The 11062-nt window shown below is 46.4% G+C and overlaps 1 protein-coding gene across 2 annotated transcripts in view; it reads left to right on the top strand.

Moving 5' to 3' along the window:
• SAMD4A (sterile alpha motif domain containing 4A) overlaps positions 1-9283 on the top strand; it is a 105231-nt gene extending 95948 nt beyond the window's left edge. Inside the window, exons 9-10 of one of the 2 annotated variants that reach the window (XM_008572696.1) lie at positions 336-419; positions 4879-9283. In XM_008572696.1, coding sequence (XP_008570918.1) covers positions 336-419; positions 4879-4907 — 113 coding nt within the window. In that variant the 3' untranslated portion in view covers positions 4908-9283. The remainder of the gene's footprint in view (positions 1-335; positions 420-4878) is intronic. The other variant, XM_008572695.1, reaches the window with a different exon arrangement.
• The last annotated feature ends 1779 nt before the right edge of the window (positions 9284-11062 follow it).

The raw sequence follows: 11062 nt of genomic DNA, 5'->3' as shown, positions 1-11062 counted from the left end.
ATCATGCGGGGCCTTGCAGGCCATGGCAGGAGGCTGCCTTTTACTCTGATGTGAAGCCAGTAGAGAATTCTGAGCAGAGGAGTGACAGACTATGACTGTGACCCGCTATTTTTAGTCACCAATTTTCTTCCAGTGAACTCTGTGTCTCACAGATCTCAGAGGTTGGTTGAACCTGCGTGTAACTTGTCCTCCGTGCTGGCCCTGGCAGTCCTCCTAGTCTTCCCAGGGAGGATCACCAGACCCTCCTCCTGGCAGGTGGAACCAGGTGGCACTGTGCACACTTTCTCCTTGTCCTCTGAGTCCCTGTCACCAACATAACCCTTTGTCCCCTGCAGAATTCCAGCTTCCCGTGACTGAACCTGACATCAACAACAGGCTGGAGTCCTTGTGCCTCAGTATGACCGAACACGCCCTGGGAGGTGAGTGTGTCTTTCCTGCATATCCTCATCACCACATGTCTGAGAGAACTGCTGGCCATCTGCTGTCTACACTCTGGCAGTAGCTCGGGGAATGGGTAGGGGACAAGGAGGAGTAGGCAGGGGACAGGGATAGAGAGTGGCTTTGGGGTGCCATTGGACTCTCATCCAGCTGCACCACACCAAGCAGCCGATGTGCCCTCCTCCTCCTTTTTCTGGGAGATGAGTCAAGGACCTGGGACCAAAGCCGTCTCTCTGTCCCCAGAAGCTCCACCCACAGTGCACATTGAAATCACACCACCACAGTTGTCCCAGCCAAATGCCGGGAGCTGGAGGAGTCAGGGACACAGACGTGGCTTGTAGTGGGAACACCCCCTCCCCCCCACAGCACTGGATGCTTTGCTTCTCGGCACCAGATCCCCCAGTCTGTTCCAAGCATATCCCAACTTGCTCTCAAAATAGAATTTTTGAAACAAAAATCCCCACTCATTTTTATATGCCCCTGTTGCAAATGGCTTCACTGACGCCTAGAGTCCCAAGCAGTCTGAGGTGTCCTCGGCCATGTGACAGGGACAGGTCGAGTTGGATGCGCCTGTATGTCCACAGCCCAAGCCAGGAACATGGGCTGTGGTGTGCAGGGCTGCAGCCCCGCGGCAGCTCACAAGAGCAGCTGTGCTGTCCCGTCTGTTTGGTCTGAAGCCCTGCCTCATCACAGCAGCCCTGCGAGGCCCTCAGCGCCCTCCTGGTGCTAAACAGGCACCTTTCTCAAGCACGGATATTTGCAGATATTTGACAGGCAGAGGAGGGGAGAGTGGACGTCCATGCCTTCCTGCCAACTTCTGGGAGGCTCTGAGTCACGGAGACCCGGGGAGGCCTCCTGTGAGCCTTCTCGATAGCCCTCTCCAGTCTGGACACGCTTACCCACCCACTGGGCTGTCCGCACTCCTGAAGCCAAGATGTGCTCTCTCTGGCAGCGGTGGGGAAGAAGGCTGCCATCAGCTACCACTCCAGAGAGACTAAAGGGGGGTTTTAGTCTCTGCAAACACAATCATAATCTGAAACCAAATATGAAACAGATAAATGCTCTGCATGGAGCAGAGTGGAGGGCCCACCTGACCTGCACCCACGTGACCTCAGTCCCAGGAGGGAGCTGCAGGCCTGCCTGCCAAGACCGCTGTGACATCACGGGGCTTCAGACTAAACAGATGGTGGGAAGGCACAGCCCCTTCCGTGACTTCCGCTGGGGTTCCAGGAACCCCATTTGCAAACCACTACTCTCTTTCTTGGCCGTTGTGATTCTAGAAGCTTCATAGCATCATTGGGCCATTTCTGGTACCTCTGGCGGGAAGGGTCGTGAGCTCCTCTGCTTCACCTTACAGAGGAGGTGGGATCAGCAGCCCCTAATGAATAATGGGGAAAAACCCAAATGTCCAGCAACCAGTGAACACAGATCAAAAAATATGGGATAGCCAGTGGAACAGCTTTCAGCCTTAAAAATGAGAGAAGTGCTGATACATGCTCCAGTGTAGATGACCCATGAAGACGTTATGCTAAGTGAAACAAGCCAGACATAAGAGAACACGTAGTGTACGATTCCACTTACATGCAACGTCCAGAATAGGCTGCTCTATAGGACAGAAAGCTAAGTGGTCGCGAAGGCCTGAGGGAGAGGGGAGTCGAGAGTGACTGCTAATGGGTACCAGATCTCTTTCTGGGGTGACTGAAGGTTCTGGAATTAGACAGTGGGGATGGTTGCACAACTCTGTGAATATACTAAACACCACTGAATTGTACACTTTAAAAGAACGAAATTTATGGTATGCGAATATCTCAATTTTTAAAAAAGTAATGAGGGGCTTCATAGGGCCAGAGCTAGGACAGCTGCTGGTCAGCCCCGGAGCTGGCACCTGCCAGAGGTGAGCTCAGCCCACTGCAGGCAGCCACGTGCTCTGCTCCCCACAGGGGCCGGCGGGTGGGAACTCGGCTCAGTCCTTCACTGTCTCTGAGAGTCAGAAAGGAGAACTGACCTGCTCCCCCAGGACTTGATGTATCTCAGATAATTAGCATCTTGGAAGTTCTTATCAAACTGCTAACATTATCATCATTGTAGCAAGAATACCACATTCTCTTTACTAAAGGAAGGTTTTCATTAAAAGACTTCATTTTTTTTTTTTAGCCCGTTCTTCTATTTTCATAGAAAGTTTCTCTGAACTGATGGGCTTTTGCTAATGTTTTCATCTTGGTAATCTCCTAAGCCTTTTTATCGTTGTGTTTTTTCTCAATAATCCCCTCTGGTGGGAAGCCTCATAAGCAGTTTCCTGAGCAGAGAATGCAAATGCAGTTCAGGGTGGCCTAGTTGGGCACAGTGGTGGTGCCCTCCCGCTATGACAGGACCTCTCTGCTGTCCAAGCCCTTCCAGGTGCCAGGGAAGACGGCCTTGCTGGGGACACAGTGCCAATGAATTAGGTCATTTTATGGCAACACGAATAACTAGGGAGAGGAAAGTAGAGTACAAGAGGGTCTTCTGTTTGCAACTCACAGTCAGAGGAGGAGGGTGTCCGAGTTCCTGAACAGTGTCCCATTCTAAGTGACCAGTCCATGGGCCCCTGGGTGCCCATCCTTTTGTGCTGATCTCTCTGCTCTCTGTCTCCTCCAGTAACTGCCACCCTCCTGGTGCCAGTCTAACCCACTTTTCTCTGGTCTTCCCTTTCCATCTCTTCTCTCCTCTACCCCAGGCCCCCCCGACAGAACCGGTGAAGATGCCCGGTTGGTGCGTTGCCCGGTGGTGGGTTGCCTCTGCCATCTTGCTTTGCGAGTCTTTATTTAAGGCTGTCATCAAGCTTTGTCGGGCTTGCTCCTGGTTAGTGGCCCCAGTGCCCAGGAAGAGGCAAGGCCAAGCCTGGCCATTATCTTCCTCATATACCCATGAAGAGGCCAGAAAGGCCCTGTGGTAGACTCAGAGCTCCTCCCTGTCACTCAGGTTCTCCAGCTGTCCCTGGAACACCCTGCCACTCCCCTCTCATACCTGAGTTCTGCCAAGTGAAAAGAAATGCTCCATTGAGTAGACCAGGTTTGCAATATTGGGGCTTAGACTGGGATACATTTGCTGGTGTTTAGACATCAGCGAAACCAGGGAGGCACCCTGTATCCTGCCTTTAATGGTCACTGAACACAGTGATTTCCACTTCATATGAAGGCTAATGCATGCCTCTCTCTCTGCTAACTGGATAAGCCCCTTGGCAGCTCTGGCATGGACCATTGTAGGGGCCTCTTAACTGATCCTCCTGTCACCAGCCTCACCCTTCTTCGGGTCGTCTGACACAGCTGCCAGAGAAACCATCCTAAAATCAGATGTGGTTACTCTGCTGTTATAATTCCGCAATTGCCTACATCCAAGTTCCTGTTCAAGGTACACAAGGCCCTTGCGGTCTACTTCTGGGGACTCTCCTAGAATCCACGTGTAAGTAGATGGCCAAAAGAGTCAAGCAGCCATCTGCTCCCCTGCTCTCTGTCTCCCTCATGGGCTCTCCTCTCCAATGTGCATGTCCTCCACTTTCTCTGTAGCCTTGCTTCTCTAATTCTCCAAAATGTAGCTGTGGCAGATCCTCGGTGGCCTCAGCACTCCCCCATTTCCACAAGATCTTTCAGCTCCAAATGCCCACAGTGTCTACCTCTGATGTCTCTGCCTTCAATCAGGTTCTCGAGACAGAGAATCTGGATGAGTTTGGGTGAGATGCAGCCATCTCCTTGGTCTTCTCAGCTGTGGCCAGTGGCCAGGGTCACAGCCACTTTGTCCCCAGTCTTTCACTGAGTACTGGGGGTGTGAGGGAGATGCTTCCAAGGAAAGGGATGTGAGCTTGACAGGTCCACCTGTGTCCCCATCGCAGCCCCGGCCTGGCTCTTCAGCCCTATTTCCTGCCGTTCTATTCCCCTGTCCTTCCTCCTAAACCTCCGAGCCACTCCCAGCCCTACCATTCTGTGACCTGTCATTACGCCTATGCATGTGCTGTATGTCCTCCCCACCCTCGTCCTCGCTTGGCACACTTTTCTCCTGTAAGCACCATCTACAGAAGTCATTTTGCATCTGTGACACTGTTCTTGACTTCCAAGGCCGACTTAAACGTTCCTGCCTCCATGCTCCTGCCATCTTGATGCATATTCCTTGATAGCAATTATCACTCACAGCATCATCTGTTTACATGTCTGTGTCCTGCCTAGAATGTAAGTACTTGGAAGGCAAGGATTAGGTCTTTCCATCTTGGTTGCCAGGCTCAATATGGCTCCTGAAAAAAATAGCTATTCCCCAGATACTGAGTGGGAGGGTATGTGAGGGCAGGAAGGAAGGAAGCCTTTGCCTGTCCTTGGAGGCTGGGAGGCCTAGTGTGCATGGTGCTGGTGTAGGTGAGTACTAATAGAATTGTTTCACTCACCTGTGCCTGTTGTGTGTGTCTTTCTCTCCCAGACGGGGTGGACCGGACCTCCACAATCTAGAAGCTGAAGATGAGAGTGACCGCGCTGGCCGTGAAATCGACTGCTGCGGGTCCAGTGTCAGCCATCTTCAGGGTTGCACAGAATCCTCCAAGATACTTTGCAGCCTTTTTTTCCCCTGGTCCCTCTCCCATTTTGATTTTGTGAGAGCGTAGGTCACCCTTGTAAACATATCAGTAGACCTGAGATTGGTTATTTTGTCATTTGTTTCTGTCATGGGTTGATTTGGTGTGTGGGGTGGGGAGGGGTCTCTAGGGAAACATGGGACAGGGAAGGAGGTGGAGGGAATGAATGCAAGTGGCTTCCTGGATGGAAAGGACAAAAAAAAAAAATAATGTACTGCCAGGAAAGAGATAGGAGAGACACAGGGGGAGGCAGAAGACCCGGCCCTGGGGAGCCTCAGGCTTCACGGTCAGCCACAGAAGGACATCATGGCTACGTGCGACCAAAGCAAGATGGCAACTTGCCTTTTAATCTCTCCCCCTGATCGGATTTCCCCGAGGTCCCTGTTTGAAACAGCCCGGGAGAGGGCCTATGGCATTGGGGGCAAGAAGGAAGAAATTCCCTCCAACAAAATTTCAGATAAACTTTGATTTGTGTATTGTTTACATAACAATTTTAAAGGGTACATAATGTGTAAAGGGTTTGGGTAGAATTTCTCTTCATACGATGGTTTTTGTAAAAGATTTGTTGTTATGGATTCATTTTTTTCCTCTATTTTTATAATAGCAGCAGGGTTGTCTTTTAAAGCGGCTGCCAAGCTTTGCCTCTTGGGAGGATGGACGCGATCACTAGGCCTGAGCAGGCCTGAGCTGTCTCTCACCGTCCGGTGGGAGGAGCACGTGGGTGGGTTCGAGGGATGAGGATGTGTCTGGAATGAGCGCAGCACTGGGTGAGGGCACAGGGAGGACGGCACCATGGGATCAGTTATGGGTTTGCTCGCAGGGCACCCAGAGAGTCTAGAAGAATCCTGAGGCCTCTTTCTGTGCTGGATTTGCTTCTCACCCAGAGTCCTCCCTTCCTTCCCACCCTACCTGTGGGGCTCCACCCTATCACTTCCGGCCTTGCTCCACATACACACAGCTGGGTGCACGTTCCACTGGAGGAGAAAAGGCAGGCATGGACGGTTCTCCCTTGCAGGAGGTCTAATACCCAGATAATGAGAACAGAGCGTTTACAGTAGGGATGCTCGTGGGAACCTGAGCCTGGGGGCTGCATCTCCTCCACTCAGTCACTGCTGAGGAAGAGGAGGAGAGAAAGGCCCAGCAATGGTGTATAAAGGGTCAGTCAGCAAGTGTCAGAGAGAACACGCGGGGAGACGTTTGGCCCACGCGGCCCAGCCCCACCGTCCAAGGTGGGCAGTGAAAGAAGATGTTGGAAAGGTTAATCTCATGATGGAAATGACAGCTCTGTCCACACAGTGTAAGTCAGGGATTTGCTGTGCTGTTGGCTGATTTATCCAGCCACGCAGAGGGGAGGGAAAAAACAGTCATTACGTGGTGAGAGATTAACAAACTATGGTATCAGAAAGTAATAGGTCTATTTCTTAAGGGTAAGAAAGACTACGTTTTGGAATTTGATGCAGTGGAGGATATGGGACGAAATCAAAGAGGAGCGTGCTCTGCACTGGAAAATTAGGTTGTGTAAATGATGGTATGAATCCTCAGCCAAAGGCAAGATCAGGGAGATGGTATAAGGCCTGTGTATCAAATGGATGAGTCTGGTTCCCTTTTTTCTTCTTTTTTTTTTTTTTTTTCAGTGAAGTGAGAGTCAACATTAAAGACATCAGACCATGAAAATCACTGCACTCGCTTATGGTTAGTTTTTGTTGTTTCTTTTTTAAGTTAATGAAGTATGTACAGATTTAAAAGGCTTAATAAGATCCAGACAAATTTCTTTTACCTTCAAGATTAAAAATATACATCCAACCCACCCTTGGATGCTGCAACGAGGTTTTTGAAGTCCTTTTGCAGTCTAAAAAGGTGAGCACCTTAACCATAGAGAAACTTGAGTGAGCAAAGAAGGCTTGTTTCCACAATTTCATGCATTGCATAAAAAAAGGGGGACAGACCTCTCCTTGGGTGACTAAGTTCTAAAGATGCAAATCCATGTGCAGAAAGAGACAACATCTTTTACTTGATTTTTTTTTAACCAAGTGCCATTAACATTCATCCTCCACATCCCTTTTCTAAACAAGCTTAGTGTTACTTGGGGAATGTGTTAGGATGGATTATCACATGTAAGGCAGGAAGAATATGTCAAAATGTTGAAGGCCAAAGGTAAGACCAGAAGGTTTGAGAATGTGGTTTTTGGATGCTAAGAAAGTTAATAAAGAGGAGAAAAAACAATGGTATTACACATCTTATTGAGAAAGGAGAAAGCATTCGGATCTGCTACAAAACACGTATCTATTCATACAGACTCGTGTTATTCAGATTGTGAACACAATCACATTAGCATGAATCCTTTAAAAGGAAGAAGACCTTAAAGTATTTGCAAATCTGAATTTCTATTTATTCCTTCACTGAATATAGAAACAATGGTTATCTGATTATTAGAGATATTATTTTGGATATGTTACTTATTAACTCGCTATGGCTGGTAACCATGATAAAGTCTGTTATTAATAACATAATTCTTTTTTTAAAAAAAAGAAAAGCTTATTTTTCATTGACTATGTATAGATCTATCTACTTAGTTGTGTTTTGCTATTAGTGTTTTAATTTTTTTTTTTTTTGGTTGAGTGTTCTGATAAATTTTAGGAGCCTGCCCCACCTTGTTTTCAGTCCTGTGTTGACTGCAGGTATACACCTCAATTTAAAAATCCTAAAGCAAAAGAATTTTATTTATAAAAGAATCAAACAGTTGCATGCATAGGCTGTGAAGTCAAATACTTAGAAATAAAGCGGCAGTGCCTTTTTTTGTATTCCCCATTGACCCCCAAATGCAACTGTTTTATATTAAGTATAATAGTAAACAACTGAAAAATCGCAGAGTAAAATCTATTTCACTACATGTGTTTTTCCCCCTTGTTCTGATTTATGCAGTGCGTACTTGGCATCTCTACACTGTCCTAGGGACAGTGGTGTTCTACAATATTATTACCATGTATGATGTTTTATTGGTGCTTTTTATTCATAGTGGTTTCTTACCAGAAACAGTAGGAAGAAACACATGAACTGTGTACACGACATGAAACATTGCTGCTGATATGTTTTTTTCCACATGCTTTTGAGTTTCACATTTTAAACGAGAGCCAGCAAGCAAAATAGACACTGCTGGGTCAGACTGCCGGGGGCGGCTGTTTGCACCAAGCTCTCAAATCCTGTGTATTGATGGTCCTCTTTTGGTACTCAGGATTGGAGCTACAGCGAGGCAGGACCCCACTCCCATTCATTTGAATAGACACTGAGGAAAACAAGGTTTTCTTTTGAGGTGTCGCTGGCTGCCTTGTACAGAATGGGAGCTTTCTCCAGGTCTTTTGTTCTTCCACACCTTTTGTAGCTATTGCCGGTGCAAGGTTTGTAGATGCATATTCCCTGAGAGCCTGGGCTGGAGGGCTGAGCTGAGCTGAATACATAGGCTTGCAACCAGAAGAGCAGTGAGGGGAGGAAAAACCGGCCCAGGTCTCTTTGGCCTGCTGGAGAAGTCTGCAGCAGCCAGCTCCAGCTTGGGGCAGGAAGCAGCCTACCCAAGGCGCTTAGGTGTGCCTGTTACCAGAAGAACCTACAGAAGGATAATTTGCACATGGAGCTGTGATAACACTAATGTTGATTTTTTTCTACAAGTCATCAGAGATGTTTGCAAAGTGAGTTTTATTTTTTTGTAATTCCTTTATCTTTACTTAAAGGTGAATGTGTATTCCTCTGGGAGGAATAGGAAGAAAACAGGAATGTTAATAATGTCGAGCAGAAGACTTCCTCCCTCATTAATATATAACCCTCATGTATTTATGCCTAATGTAAGCTGACTTTTAAAAAGCTTTCTTTCGTTGCATGCCCTGTGCAGGCATCCATATTGTACATGCATGCCTTTCGTCCTGTCTTCCTGTATAAAGTTAGTGAACAAAGAAATATTTTTGCCTAGTTCATGTTGCCAAGCAATGCATATTTTTTAAATTTGTCATATATGAAAAGAGCATGTTTGTTACATGTAAAAGCTTTACTGATATACAGATATACTAATGTTTGAAGATGCTGTTCTTTGCAAGTGTACAGTTTTCAAATGTTGTTACCAGTGAAACACCCTTGTGGTTCAAACTTGCTACAATGTATTTATTACTCATTCCCTCCCATGTAACTAAGAATCATGGCTATATTTCATATCAACGTTATATTGAAAGTGAAGGGAAATGATTAATACAAGGTTTTGTAACACTGGTGTGTGTGTCTTTTTTTTTTTTTTCTTTTTGTCAACATGATTGATTAGAAAACAAGAACTGAGTCTTAGAAATAAGCCAGCAAGGAAGAACGAGCATGAAATTCCTAAGTATTCCCATCTGACCCTTCTACACAAATTACATGTTCAACTATGAGCTGCTTTATTAACAAAAAGTCAGAGAGGGGTGTAGAAGTTTAGGCAGTTTGATCTGTGCCCAGAATAGCCAATAAACGTGTCTAAATGAAAACTCTAATCTTGCAGATATACTGTTTATAGTTTGTTCTCCACCCTCACTGCCTTTGAAATATTTCACACCTTAACCACAGCAGAAAGAAACAGCGGACTCCGATCCTTGGGCTTTTACCTACACATGGCTTGAATCTCATTCTGATACTTCTAATTCCAGTGTGGTATATAATATGTACTAATACAAATTCTAAATATTGTGTCGGTTAAGCATATGGCTGGAGAGGCAAACCTGGGTTTGAATTATGATTCCAGGATTCTCTAGCTGTGTGATCTTAGAGAAGTTACTTAACCTCTCTGAGCCTTGGGTTTGTTTTGTTTTGTGGCCTATGATATTTAAGATTTATATAATTAAACCTGTGGCCTATGATATCTAAGATTTATATAATTAAACCTCTACTCCAAAAAAAGTAAAAACAAAAGAAAACATAAGATATAGCAGTTATTGCCACCATAATCTAGCAACCCAAGAGTTCTCTGAGGCAGCCACAATCTGACTTTGTAACAATGACCACTCAGTGACTCCCTTTTTGCCAGGCTCAGCTGCTTAAGAGATAGGCAAAATCCAAATTGGTCTCTAGAAATATAAAGAAATGCCTCATAAGCTGAGACAAAAAATGAAATTCCTCATAAAGTTGAGTTCTTATAACCCAGATGAGCCATATCTCAGAGTGTGAATGTAGCATTATACAGGGAGGAGGGAAGAGTGTACAAGAGGACATTTGAGTCACTTTGAAGTGCACGGAATGAGGGTAAATGTGAGAATTGTAAGATTAGAGGAGAGAGAACATGAAGGGCTCAGCAAGGTGCCTGAAACGGGGTTGGTTAGTGATTTTTATCAGCAAAGCTGTAGCATTTGCCAGCAACCTTTGTAACGGAATGTTCAATCCTGGAGAAAAGGTTACCCATATAGTATAGCTTTTAGGACTACCCCGACAGTTCCCTCCCACAGAGAGGACTGCTTTAATTTCATTTCATTTATTAAAGGGGGGTGATTAATGCATATACAGCATGATGGCTTGGAAAAGGCTGTGCGGGCATTGAGCCAGGGATCCAGAAGGGACACAGGTGTGTCTTATCGACTCGTACTCTCCATAAGAATGGAGAAGGAACGAGGGGGCAATACCAAGGGGAATCCAAACTCTTATGAAAGTACCTTGGCTTATTCCCTTGGACAGTCAGTACACCTGTCACTGGCCCTGACTCCTGACCAGCCCAAGACCTATTGTCTCCAAAGGTTGAGGGGAGGGTTGGGAGACAGCACTTCTATTAGCAAAATCTCATCCCTCAGAGCCTAACCCTTTCCTAGGAAAATGTGGAGCCTCTGGGTGTATCTGGTCTACCCAGAAGCACAGTGGTGGTGCCCACACTTTGCCATTTCCCCTCTTCCAGGGCTGTGCTAACACATTCATCATACACCAGCTCTGAGCTCACAGAGATCGTTCCACACACTTCTACATGCACTTCATTTTCTATTTTCCACCCATATATCTCAACACTTAAAACACGCCCCTTCCCCGGGCACTTCAGTT

Source organism: Galeopterus variegatus, unplaced genomic scaffold (genome assembly GCF_000696425.1).
Source record: "Galeopterus variegatus unplaced genomic scaffold, G_variegatus-3.0.2 Scaffold822, whole genome shotgun sequence".
NCBI classification, from domain to species: Eukaryota; Metazoa; Chordata; class Mammalia; order Dermoptera; family Cynocephalidae; genus Galeopterus; species Galeopterus variegatus.
This window is presented reverse-complemented; position numbering and strand designations above follow the sequence as displayed.